The sequence below is a fragment of the Neodiprion lecontei genome, chromosome 1, assembly GCF_021901455.1.
Source record: "Neodiprion lecontei isolate iyNeoLeco1 chromosome 1, iyNeoLeco1.1, whole genome shotgun sequence".
Taxonomy (NCBI): domain Eukaryota; kingdom Metazoa; phylum Arthropoda; class Insecta; order Hymenoptera; family Diprionidae; genus Neodiprion; species Neodiprion lecontei.
The window spans coordinates 36,825,816-36,838,817 of NC_060260.1; the positions used below are offsets into that span (position 1 = coordinate 36,825,816).

A 13,002-nucleotide genomic window follows, 5' to 3' on the forward strand; every position below is an offset into this window, starting at 1 on the left:
GAAGTTTCCGGTGCATTGTACGAATAGTATCGTAAAGATAGCCTTTACGAATGTTCGAAAACGGAAATTTCAAAATAATGAGAAAATCATTTAGAAATTCATGTGCACTTGAAAAAATCAGCGAATTCATTTCCTAAAAATTTGTTAAAACTTTTGGACATTATTATAATTCAAATTTAATTTTCATATCGTTTTTATTGTGGTTGATTTTTTCCGCTTTTCATCTTATCATAAAGAATTCAGTACTGTCGAGACTCACTTTTGGGTGGGAATGTATAGCCAGTACATTCTTAAAAATATTCACGCAGAGTAATTTGCTCGTACTTGTACCGAATGATTTACCCTTAACCACGATTTTTTTTCCACCATTTTCCGAAAGTAATCAATCTAAACAATAGAATGTAAACAATGATGATGGGAATCCGTACTTTATCTTTAAACTAATCATGTTTATTGTTTATCGTTCATCGAGGCTCGCGCGACAAATATAGAGCTCGAAGGTAGATGCTTATTTTAAAAAACACTGCAGGCTGCAGGAGAAGATAGTTTCCATTTTTAACGTGAAATATTCAAACTGTGTAGAAGACGCGCGCGTTTACTGTATGATTCCGGTCAAATATAACTAAGACTAAAAACTTTTAATTCTATCACTCCCACTCTCACAAACAAATCTCAACTTTAATGTTTGACTACACCGTAAACGTTTTACTTCACCCTTGTTCCTGTAATATTATACCTCAAATTTTTCAAATACGCACATTATAAATGTTAACGTAATTGTTATCGATAAAACCGAGACGACAGTATACGATAGTAAAGAGATGATTGTTACTGTTATAATGCAATTGAGGAGGCACACACACGTAAATTACAATAATTTTACGGTAGTTGAAGTCGGTAGTAATACCTACGTAAGTCGGAACAAAATCCGTCCATTTGAAAGAATGTCTGGCGAATTCTTGTCGCCTGTAAATAAGATACGGCTACGAATAGGATAATTATAGGTAATTAGCATAGGATTACAGAAGATTATCGTCTCCCAGGACAGCATTAAGGTAGTTCCTGCCATTTTCGTACACACAGACATGCGCCCCTCAAGTACACAAGCTTTGTTGGCGGTCTCTCTCACTCTCGTTGGCTCGCGTCGTACGTACCGTAAAATCCTCAACTTTGGATTAAAATTACTCTGAAACGGTACAGTGAAATATATATTACAATCAGCGAGGGAAGTTTTTGTCCGATGCTTTAACATACTCATTTTTCATTAAGATTCTCAGAGATAGGAAGTCAGGTGTAGATAATTGAAACTTTGACAATTAATATCTCGAGATTGATACGGTCAAGCTCACTCAATTTTGATAGCTGATGTAAAATACTGTTATGAAAGTGTGTACTTTTTTCTTAGAACGATTGTAAGAAAACTCATTTTGGGAGGAACTACCATAATAATATAAGCTATTATCGCGGTAAAGTCCTTATACTGTATAATTAAATACTCAGATACACACAGTGTATGTTTGCCTAAAGCTTAAGTAGTAACGGTAATATCCATATCCTAGAGACGCGAATTGTTAATTTGCCGCCTATCACTTTCCGATATACCTAGAAAATTTTTCAACATCGACTTACACAAATTTACTATAATGATAATAAAACCGTGAGTGTTCAGTGCTCTTATTTTTTATTACCATGTAAATATTGTACAGCCTGTAGGCGATTGAGAGGTTTCAGGTATAGAGGCATAAAGGGTGTATTCTGATGATAAAAATAAAAAATTGAAAAGAACAACAATTTATTTCACTACGTAGGTAAATACCTATCACAATTTTACCTGGCTTTCGAAGTTGCATTAACCTGATCCCATCACAGCATAAACAATTGCTGATATAAATAGTTTCAGAACATCATCCGAACCAATGACTTCCCATACAGTCTCTCGTCCATTCCGTCTGACAAACCCAGCACCACTGGAAACTACAGCCAGCTCTTGTACAAACCATGTGCATACAGCCACCTGCCAATCATTATTGTTCCCCAATCTCAATAGTTCATTATCATTTCCATATCCAAATTATGGCAAATATAACGGGCAAGCGAGTTAAAAACTCTTAATAAGGTAAGACTGAAAAATATACGTGAATAAGCTTACCATCTCGTTCAGTCGGTGTTCTACATTTCGGACATGGTTTCGTCGATATTTGAATGGTCTTCTTACTCGCTTCGTCCCACTTGGCCTGGAATTAAAATTAGGTTATCTGTGTGATTGTTTATCGATTCAAATAAGTAAATAAAAATAGTGTTACTTACCTCGCTAGCTCGCAGAGGATCAATTGCATAGCCTGAAAGACAGGAGACGGCGGAGGTAGAAGAATACGTCGTAGGCTGTTGTGAGTCACATTCACCTACGTGGAAACCTTGCAAGCATCGCCTACAGAAAACATACTATGGGAAAACACTGAATTATAGTGGTTTTTCAGCAGTGAGTAAGAGCTAAATGTCCTCGAGTACTGGCAACAATTTTATCACGTACCCCACAACCACCAATACATTGAATTCTACGACAGTCGTCCTCATCCGGGGATCGACTACGCTCCTCATCAGTCTGATCAGGTGGAATAATTCCCATTCCGCAATCAGGCCTCGGGCACAGAAGTCCTCCTGCCCTTAGAACGTATTCCTCAGTTCCAAATCGTTGGTACTGCTCATACTGTAATTTGAATTGCATTCATTCATTGGTAATCCAATGATATTTATGGAATGAGTGTGACGGTGAAAGTAGAAGAGGCCAATAATTTTAGGTACCGCTGTACCTGCTCAGGTGAGAGAAGACGGAAGTGATGAACTTCGGATATGTGCGAATTTTGGCAACCAGCCGGACATGGCAAGGTATAGTATCCGTGGTTGTCGTCAAACTCAAACTGACGATCCCGCAGACGAGCCACGCAATAGTCCCGGAAGCAGTCCAGGCAGGTTACATGTCCAGCCTCGCAAGGGAAAACCAGTACCGTGTCCCTGAAAAGTATTAACAAAGCTTGTATTAATTCTTCTTACGTTTACTTCTACACCAATTATTTATGTGCCAAATCAAAGCTTTACCTTGTATCCGTGCAAGCCAGACAAGGTACATTTCTCAGATTTGGTTTAATCAAATAAAGCGGTACCGCCTCATCTTTTTCTCCAAGACTCACGTGATTGGCGCACTTGAAATAAAACTGCGCGTATCTCACTTGAGGAGTACCTTCATCCTTCTGTGCTAAGGAAGACAGTAATGTCTGACAATCGTGATTCTCACAATGTACAGTTATTCTACGAGGCTGCTGCACGTCAGGCCAACACTGAGGGTCTCGATCCACAGTCACAGCCCCGCTACCACATGTCGCGCATCTCACTCTCAGCTTTCCTGCTTCCACTGATTTACATGGCAGCGAACAGTAAACGTAAAAATGGGCACGGGCTTGTTGCTGCTCTGTAAAATCATCACAACCACCAAATTCAAAAGAGTATTGTGATAATAATTACAGCTTAAAAACACTGCAGTGTAATTACGTAAACATATATTGACCAATTTTTTTGTTCCGTTCAACAAGAAATCTACTACTCGAGAATTCTATCGTCAAGACTTTAATCCTACAAAAGTCATTGCAATGGGGAAAACTAAATGTATGAATACCCTGCTCGCTGTGATTTTCATGACGGTCCGAATCCTCCAATGGTAAGTCGATCAAAGTTTCGTTCAGAGGTTTGCTTCCACTTTCATTTGCTTCCGATCCTTCATCTATAGATTCTTCGATAAGATTTTTAGTATCTTTTTTTCTATTAAGGCGATTTTTTCCGGGTGGCAATTTTATGGCATGCAAAATACTTTGCTGACCAAGATCGCATTCCTAGACAACAGATAAAAATATTTACATTTCAGATTAGAATTGAGGTTAGGTAGAAAAACACAATTGTTAATAACTAAATTTTGTACCGTAATAAAACGACACTTTACTGCTGATTATACGATTGTTAACATACCTCTATTATCGTGGAATTGTGCAACTCTTTACCAGCAAATATGATCTTGATATCTTCGGGAGATATGCCAAGCTGAGGCCCGACGATCTCTTTTAGGTTTCTGATGTCCCATTTCGGATCCAAATCAATGGAGAGCGTATTTCCCGTGTTAGTTTTCACGTAGATACTCAACGAGTTCGATATCTTTCGTTTTCCGAACCAAATCAACTGCAACATTCTCAAAAAGGCACCCTTCAGAAGATTGAACAGAAAACTCATTATAGAGTCTTTAATATCGAAGCAGTTCTACGTAGAATTTTGCTTTACGGTAACACCAAATGTTATCGCGATAAATGTGGAGGAGTACATGTTTGCATATGAAGCGTATTTTCTGCGTCAAATACGTATATTTTACAACCTTCAAAAAATCATTTCGAACCATTCGAACCCAAATTAGGTGCGAGATATATTCTAGTCAGACGCAGAGTGCAGCACTTGACTGTTGGGGCTGATAAAGGACATATTCTATTCGCCATCTTTTGAAAATGAAATGGTTGAAAGACTCACCTGATTGGTCAATATTCGAATATCAGCCAACCGGCTGCTTTTTCCAAAGCTTTCATTTTCAAAACGTGACAAATAAAATGCACCCAATATTTCACGCAGCATCGATTCAAATCAGGTAGCTCAGACCTGTACAGATGAATATTTATATACCGATCTGTTACTAGCCAAAGTATATACTATGTACGTTACCTTAATTATTCGATTGAATTATGAATTTGCAATCAATTCTTCCCCATGCGGGAGTTTTAACAATATTTGAGTTTCGTGCCGATCCCGTGAGCAAATAAAACGCTAGTATAACGGTAGCAACCCACTGAATTTCGGTTGTTTCGGTCAAAGAGGATAGTTTCAATCACGGTTTCAATGCCGAGTAGGCACTGAACTCTGTAATATATTTCGTCTCTACGTTTCTTGGCTTCATAATTATCATCCGATAGCATTGTTTTGGTAAAATAAAGTTCAAAATTTCCACCAGTGAAGATATGAAAATAGCGAAACCTCAATCAGATGTGATTGAAAAGAACCAAAAGTGGTGGCTGCGCTTTGTCCCTGATGCCAAAAAGTGGACCGATGTGAACATTTTAAGGTTTTTAAGCATCTACAAAGTTCATCCTATATTATGGGACCCTACGCATTCATTTTACAAAGATCGATCGAGAAGGATGAAGGCGTACGGTATAATAGCTAGGAGATTGAACTTGCTTGGTGTGAGTGAAAGAGAATGTATCAGATTAATGGAATCTCTGAAAGCCATGTACGCAGAAGAGATGAGGAAACAGATGATCGAAAAAAGATGCAGTCGAAAATATGTGTTTCCGTCAACCTGGTATCGCATTCTTGAAGAGATGATAGAATCTGTTCAAACAAAGTTAGCACAATCATCCGACAAGGGTCAGTAAAAATTACGTTGTCTGCTTCTAAGGTTGTGTGAAAGTAACAAAAAAAAAACTTCTTTCAAGTCTCCTCAGTAAAAGCAGAACCTGCAAAACCATGGCAAGCCTGCTGCCCAAGATTATACACCGAAGATATTTGGACACCGGAGCATTTCAAAACAAACGTCATGAATTGGTTTCTCGCACCGCAAGACCAGCAACTATTTTGCACCTGTCAACATTTTTCCGAAACAACTGTCGACAATAAATCAGACACAGAAAAGAGCTCCGATAATTCAGATTCTGTGTGCAATTCTAGTAACGGAATAAATCCATCAGATTCTTCTGATACGTGCTGTCCCAAGATTTGTGGAGGTAAGATAATCAAATTACTTACGCAAGCGAACGCTGTAGGGTTGAGAAATAATGCTTAATGTTTGATAGAAAATCCAAGCAATCATCACAGTAAAATTCTATGTTGCATAGATTCATTGTACAGCAAAGAAGAGGATAGCGACGTCAGTGTGGATTTGCTGTCATGTTGCGGACAAAATGATAACAGTAATTATCGGTATAAATATGGCAAGAAATCCACAAAATGTAAATCAAAGAAGCAGCACCGATGTATCAAGGAAGATGGAGGTTTATGTGAAGACAATTCATCCTATACGACAATTTGTCAAGAAAAATTGAACGTTTGTGGGAACGAACCTGCAGAGAAACCGTCTACTGAAATTTCGACGTGTCCAAAGAATAAGTTAGTCGATATTCCACTAAAGAATTTAATCTCCAAGGGTCTCTAGTCTAACTGATTAATTTACGATATTCGAGTTCCCCACGGAGATGCAAAAATATTTGTGTATTGGTTTTTTAGTAACGCACTTTGTGACAGTACAAATGTCTGCGGTAATGGATATCAGGACAAACCTTCACTCTGCGGAGGTGAATCGGAAATTAGTAAAGACTCACCAATGCGATGTGACTTGCAAAGTAGCACAGATAAATTCTCTCCCCATGATCCATCACAAATGTCATTCGAAACACCGATGATCCGCCCTTGTGGGCCTAGGCATGTTCTGGATTTCTGCTCCAGTCAAAGTCTTAGTGATGACAGTAAAGGAAGTGAATTGTCGACAAAACGTGAGACCTCAACCACAACGCAATCAAACGATACTTGTCTCTCAGACAGCGGTAAATTATCATCCTCGTTATCAAACAGTTCCGAACAAACCTCCTCAGTAGATTCAAACTGTAAGCCGATATGTGTAAAAGAAGAATCAGATCACAGATTGGATTATCATGTAAGTAGAATTGACTTGTGCATCAAAAATGTAATGCTTTTATAATCTCACTCGAACTACAATTTGCTTTATTGCCTGCATTATTTCACAGCCCGACCCAACTCTGTGTGAGAAATGCGCAGCGGACAGAGTTCCTGTACCAGCAGTGCATAAGAACGTTTTATTTTTCCAAGACCCTGGAATGCCAGAGCTGGATAAGTACTGTCGCTATAAAGACTGGGACCAGATATACAATATCAGAACTCAAGTTCCCGACGAAGAACCAAATATTCAGATAGACACGGACTGGTTACTCATGATGCAGAGTAAAGACGAACCGTCAAAACCAAAGAGAGACAATCATTTGCACACCCAAGCAGATGTACACCTATTTATAGATCCAGAATCGTCTGAAGCTAGACAAGTGAGTTTGAATAATGAATATAAGCATGAATATGGATTAAATATTCGAATCAAGCAGCCTGGGCATTACGCCTGCAAAGTCCCTGATGCACCAGGTGATAAGCCTGCACAGCTTATGTTGTGAATGGGGAAAATTCGGGAAGTACAAAAAGCTTTCGGTGTTATTTTCATGATGCTTAGGTAACTTTTAGTCTGTATTCGCGAGCTTTCAATGACTGAGGTATGGAATATAAATATTTAATAAAGAAGTTGGTATAGTAAGTTGACGGGTTTAAAAGAACTTAAATTTTTCAGCTGTACTAGCTCTTAGCCTTTATAAGGTTTTACCAAGAGCCTCTTTTTATTTTTATTTCTTGATGCATAAATTTTCATTCTCAACACACTGTGCACTAACATACAATTCACACTGTATTTGAAAATATGTTCGATGCGTTAGGATCATTAATATAGATTCATTATAACGCAGTTATTACATTTACCCAAAACAAATGGGCAGTCAAAAATCGATAATTTCTCAATCATACGTCATATTTATGAACATGAGCTTAGATGTACGAAAAAAAAAAAAATCACCATAAAAATGATGAAGAGTTACAATTTTATAGTTTTAAGAATCGAAATATTTTTTATACATCATTCATTTCATGCGCTCTCTACAAAACAGCACCCACTGCGTTATTGGTAGATCAAAATTGAAGCGCATAAAATAAAATAATGATTAAAGTGTGAATAAATATACATAGTTATACACATGCGTACATATAACATATATTGAAGTGTGCACTTCAGTTATAATTTTCAAATATACTCAAATTCATTGCATGAAATTGATAAAATTAATAAAATTCGAATCACTTGATATGATAAACTTCAATATTTACAATAGTTAATACATTATGTTTTTTTCCAATTCTAAACTGACATCGGGCGATTTAATAAATAATGGGCACCGCCACTCGCACTTAGCAGCTATTGAGACCAAAAATAAATGTTATTTAGCATCGTGAGCAGGGAACGTGGTTTGAATGATATTTGTACAATTTTATGGTGTGATAAATGATGAACAACAGTATGATTTTAATACATAAAAATTTGGTCGTGATATTTAACGGTAATTGAAAAATGATTTTTTTTTTTTTTTTGTATACGAGTGGTGGATTTTTGCTTCTTGATCAATTGGCGATGCGTTTACATTTTACGTAATACTTCACACACCTAGGTATCGACGCTTGAACTTCGGTTCACGCTACGGTGTTAGTGTAATAAACAATTGGTTGTACTTTTGGTTTGACAATTTATCAAATGTCATCTTTTAGGAATCGAGTTATTTGACTAGCTTGCGTTTCTATTACTCCCTGGGTCCGTTTAATCTTCTTTATGTCAATAAATAACAAGTCAGTTGCATTTTTTTGTTGTGATTCTGAAAAATAGAAACACAAAGTTTCACTTAGTTGTTGTAAACGATACCCGTATTTATCTTCAGTCACAAATGTCTAAACGAAACAGAATAAAATCACATTTCACTACATAACACATTAGCTAAAAAAATAAAATGATTCACTGAACTTACATTAACTTCAATTGGTTTTCTTGGAGTCTGTCTTTTCATCTTTTGTTTGGCCTCGTCCAAGTAATTTTGCCAACGAGTCCCAGATTCCTCCCATGAAAAGAGCACAAAACAGGTTTTCAAAAGGAACAAAGGGATCATGGATACCGAGTAGAATAGAAGACAGCTGTTAACAGAGACAGAAACATAAAAATAATGCAGGTGAACAAAACAATGCTGGCGTAACTTAAAATTACAAACGATTGAATTCAAAAATTGTCTAAATATATTTCGACAAACATAAAAAGTGTTTGCTGCGTACCTTGAAGTAAACGAAGAAGATCACAATGCCGAAGTAAACAAGAGCATGGGGCGCAGAAATTATGTCAGTTTTCTTATCAAGCACAAATATGATCGAGGCAACCATAGATGCTTTTGTCGGGCTGATAAAGTAGGAGAAAAGTATTAGGGTTAGAGTGTAAACTATTTACATTCCTAATTTTATAGTAGCATACATCGGAAGATTTTGAGATAAATTAAGAGATCATAAACTCACAAACTAGGCTGCATGAATTCCATAGCCGTTGGTGTCCAAACACCACGAATAAGTCGCTCAAACAATTTAGTGAATCCAGCGCCGTTACCTAGTTTCGAATTTATACATATATTAGTACGTTTCAATCAAGTTTTCTGATATTAAAGAATTTATTGTTCTAATAACATGCACAAGAAATCTTTTAAGGCGTACCTTTTAGTGTTCCAATGAGAATCATTATAAGATAAGCATTTGGATATAGTTTCCCTGCATGTGTGACACCGTCATAGACTTTTTTACACCTATGGAGTAATATAAATTGTCAACATTATGTTCGAATGTTATAATACATCGATAAGAATAGTTTCTATTTTTCTTTACCTGTATATTTCCTTCATAGCTGAGCATATTATTTTTACTGGCAGGAATTTCGCTACTTTATACCCGACATCAAATGGTGTGTAAAATATTACATACCTAATAAAGAATTAATTACTTTCAATAACGATAAATTGATTACAATTCAGATTTCTAGAGATAACCGTGTGAAAAATTTTGGACATTAATGAGAAATGAATATTATGGGATTAGAGTGAGTTACCAGACGACGGTGGCGACTACTAATTGTGGGGTGTTTTTGAGGGGGGCAAGAACTGGCTCTCCAAGTAAACCATTGCACAACATGCCACCAGCAAAAACAACCAGCATCGTCGACAGCCAGCATGATAGCGGATGTTTCCTTGAAAATGCTTGCGCTCCTGTAAAAATGAGGATCGAACGACGATTGGGTACAATATATTTGATTTCTGTTGCCATTATTCGATAACGCAGAGCGAAGTTAATTTTCCTCAAAATATTTTCGTGGTATTTGTGATTTTAAAATTATGCTAGCAGAGAAATTCTAAAGTGTAGAAAATCTTCAAGTACAACATGTATGTATGGTTTTGTAATTCTACCGAGTGCAACATATCAAGTCGGTCAAACAGAATCCTTACAAACGTGGTTGTCCCTGGTTCTTTAAACGTATCAATGCATTTAGCTACAAGCACATGCTGCACGTCTAACTGATCTGGTAAAGAATTTCTGTAGGTAATCGAATTTCAAAGTGGAGTGAGGTATAAAAGGATTCATATGAATCGCAAGCTGCTTGCCAGACTTCTTATCTACCTAAATTTATAATTATGCTATCTGTGTGCTATCGAATGATGGATTGTCACGAAATTCTTATCAATCCATTAAATATATTTTCACATAACTGGCACCAAAGTTTTGCAATCTTACTTTCTGAACTGGACTAGCTATCCAGTTTGCCATTCGTACATTCAGGTAAGACTGATAGATAACTGGTATATCTACCAGTCTTTATTCAATCATTACTGTCTGAATCAATATCACCAATATTAATACCGTCCAGGCTGGCTCAGATAGGGACAGGTATTGATTGAATACTCGTGAAGTTGGCTGACTAGCTTTGTGTGATAGCTGAATTTATATGTTCGAGTAAAACTTCATGATGTAAAAATGTATGAACTTGAAATTAATTTTGCCGTAGCACAAAATACTCGAGTGAAAAATTACTTATCAATTTGTCCACTTACACATTGAATGAACTTGTTTTTTGTAATCTAACAACAGAACATTAGCCATGTCAATTTCCTTTGACCTTCCAAGAATCATTGTTATTTATCTGGTTGAATAGATTCTGAGGTTTCTCAATTATTCAATGCCATTCACGCTACATCGCACAATACTTTCCAACTCGCGGTGGGAATATTTGTTCTTTTAAGCAAACTTTGGATGCAATAAAACGTGAAGGGTATATTTACACAGACATTCCGATCCAACTGTAAGATTTTACCGACTGCAAACTATTTTGGTATGAGGAAAATTGATAGAACTAGAAAATTTGGCGATTTCTTTGAAGACTCCGTAGGAGTGACGAAATGAAATTCGAAAGGATATTTAAGTTTTATTGTTTGTTATTAGTTTTTGGGTGACTCTAATCATTCAGTGCCACATTTCGGGTGGCTTAGAGTCTCGTACATTCCATACAAAAATAGAACAGCTAGGTTCTCTCGGTTAACATTGGGATACGTTAATATTAATTGTGATTTTAGCTGCCAAGAGTTGCCCAAACTGAACATGTGTGAACACGTGCCAGACGTATGTGAATCCTCCCTCTCGCCAGTTTCCATGTTTCAAAAAAAGCATCTAACGTACATTACAGACGGTCATTTCACCTTTAAATCTGATACATCTAGCAATGGGATTTAGCTCGTTAACTAAACTTGACAAGATACCGATTCAATCATGACAGTAAATGATTACTTGTATAATAACGCAAGTACTGACAATTTCATTCCTTATACTTTGATTTTTGGTTTCAATTATTTCTGTTGCTTCCAGACTTACAAAGAATCGACCCCTTTCCACACCCAGAAGTTGTAGTAACACTTTCAAGGTCTCCGATATCCTTCTTTTAATAGAATTCAGCTAATCTAAAATTACAGAGTTAAGCTCTAACTGTCGTGCCACATTATTTATCTATTTTCACATCCAAATGAACCATTCTAAAGCATTGGGTAAGTGCAAGAGCATACATAAATCTCAACTGATATCTGCGCAATTTAATCTATGAGGAAATAATTGAAATTGACTAATGAATATAATAATCTATATAGCATGATCGGTAATCAAACTTGTGTTCAGTAACAATAAGATCAAATGATAAAAGAATGAAAAGAAGAAAAGAAAAAGAAACGACGAAAGATATATCTTTAATCGAAAAAGAGAAAAAGGAAAGGAACAATGTAGTTTGTTTTACTGAAAGGAAAGTAACAATGCATAATCGTAAAAAGGTGTGTCGAATTTTATCTAAAGCAAGAATATCCGTTTAATGTATGTATTTACTTACATTATAAAGTACATATAGATAGCGAGTGCCAACCGCAACGTACGTATTTAGGAAATAAAAATACATTCAAACGGGAATACAGCGAGAGAGAGAGAGAGAGATAGAGAGAGAAAAAAAGAGAGTCCACACAACCATGATGAGAAGCGTCAAGCTTGGAGAAAATCGGCAATTTTTCAAGACATTTTTTTTCGCGTAGAATTCAGCAATTTTTTATGTCCGAATAAGAATATGATCCTCGTGATTATAATGTGCAGGTCAACGACCACGGAGGGTCCAAATGAATACAAGTACCGCAGGCACGTATATATCTTACATACGTACAGCACATACATACATCAGATGAGATCTCGAGATAGGAGCTGAGGGCTTTAAATATAGAATAGGTAGGCTTACCGGGTCCTAGGTCTTCCCTGACATGCAACGCGCACAATACACAGTGTGCAATGTCAAAGTACGGGAACATTTTTAATTTAATGACCTGATTGGCCATGTCTAGGAAAGCTTCGGGATCCATGATTTCGTATTTTTATCTCTACTCCCGGTGAATGAATATTTCTTTTTTATTAAATCTTGAAAATTACCCGAAAAAACTTGTGATGAGAAAAAAAAAATAAGCCTCTTATCAAAAAAACACCCGAGCGCCCGCGCGCTGTCTGCTACGCTGCCACTACGCCGTCTGCTAGTTGTCTGCTCGTCGTCTGCTAGATGATACCGAGTGAAGTTCGCTTTCCATCATCTACTCACAGGTGGCGCTACCATCGATCGAGTTTTCATCTTCGCAGTTGTCTGCTCGTCGTCTGCCAGAGGATACGGTCTGGGCTGAGTTCAGAAACCTTACTCGAGTGACTTGAGTATCGTTGTGTCTTTGT

At 36.9% G+C, this 13,002-nt stretch overlaps 2 protein-coding genes across 3 annotated transcripts; both read right to left on the reverse strand.

The window, feature by feature from the left end:
* Nucleotides 1-463: 463 nt before the first annotated feature.
* Nucleotides 464-4,484, reverse strand: LOC107219850 (E3 ubiquitin-protein ligase parkin). Of its 2 annotated transcripts, XR_006904989.1 has the most exons (9): nt 4,018-4,484; nt 3,671-3,884; nt 3,097-3,466; nt 2,811-3,012; nt 2,531-2,707; nt 2,308-2,442; nt 2,150-2,234; nt 1,832-2,014; nt 464-1,186 (listed from the first exon to the last, which is right to left on the reverse strand). XR_006904989.1 is itself a non-coding variant. In XM_015658191.2 (8 exons), the coding sequence occupies exons 1-8, from the start codon at nt 4,273-4,275 to the stop codon at nt 1,905-1,907; spliced, it is 1,551 nt and encodes a 516-aa protein (XP_015513677.2). In that variant the 5' UTR covers nt 4,276-4,484; the 3' UTR covers nt 1,776-1,904. The 2 variants fall into 2 exon arrangements, 1 of the variants encoding a protein (XP_015513677.2); XM_015658191.2 differs by lacking the exon at nt 464-1,186 and having other exon boundaries at nt 1,776-2,014.
* A 3,752-nt stretch (nt 4,485-8,236) lies between these two features.
* On the reverse strand, nt 8,237-12,811 carry LOC107219846 (trimeric intracellular cation channel type 1B.1). The gene is made up of 8 exons (XM_015658186.2): nt 12,527-12,811; nt 9,821-9,977; nt 9,601-9,696; nt 9,433-9,521; nt 9,241-9,328; nt 9,007-9,127; nt 8,709-8,871; nt 8,237-8,558 (listed from the first exon to the last, which is right to left on the reverse strand). Exons 1-7 carry the CDS (start codon nt 12,645-12,647, stop codon nt 8,716-8,718), a joined length of 828 nt encoding a protein of 275 aa, XP_015513672.1. The 5' UTR covers nt 12,648-12,811; the 3' UTR covers nt 8,237-8,558; nt 8,709-8,715.
* Nucleotides 12,812-13,002: the final 191 nt, after the last annotated feature.

Coding starts and splice junctions, on each gene's coding strand:
- LOC107219846 (XM_015658186.2), bottom strand. CDS start 12,647: ATGGATCCCGAAGCTTTCCTAGACATGGCCAATCAGGTCATTAAATTA. Junction 9,522..9,600: donor GCTATGAAGGAAATATACAG/GTAAAGAAAAAT, acceptor ATTACTCCATAG/GTGTAAAAAAGTCTATGACG. Junction 8,872..9,006: donor TCTTCTTCGTTTACTTCAAG/GTACGCAGCAAA, acceptor CTCTGTTAACAG/CTGTCTTCTATTCTACTCGG.
- LOC107219850 (XM_015658191.2), bottom strand. CDS start 4,275: ATGAGTTTTCTGTTCAATCTTCTGAAGGGTGCCTTTTTGAGAATGTTG. Junction 2,443..2,530: donor AATGTATTGGTGGTTGTGGG/GTACGTGATAAA, acceptor GTTTTCCCATAG/TATGTTTTCTGTAGGCGATG. Junction 2,015..2,149: donor AACACCGACTGAACGAGATG/GTAAGCTTATTC, acceptor AATGATTGGCAG/GTGGCTGTATGCACATGGTT.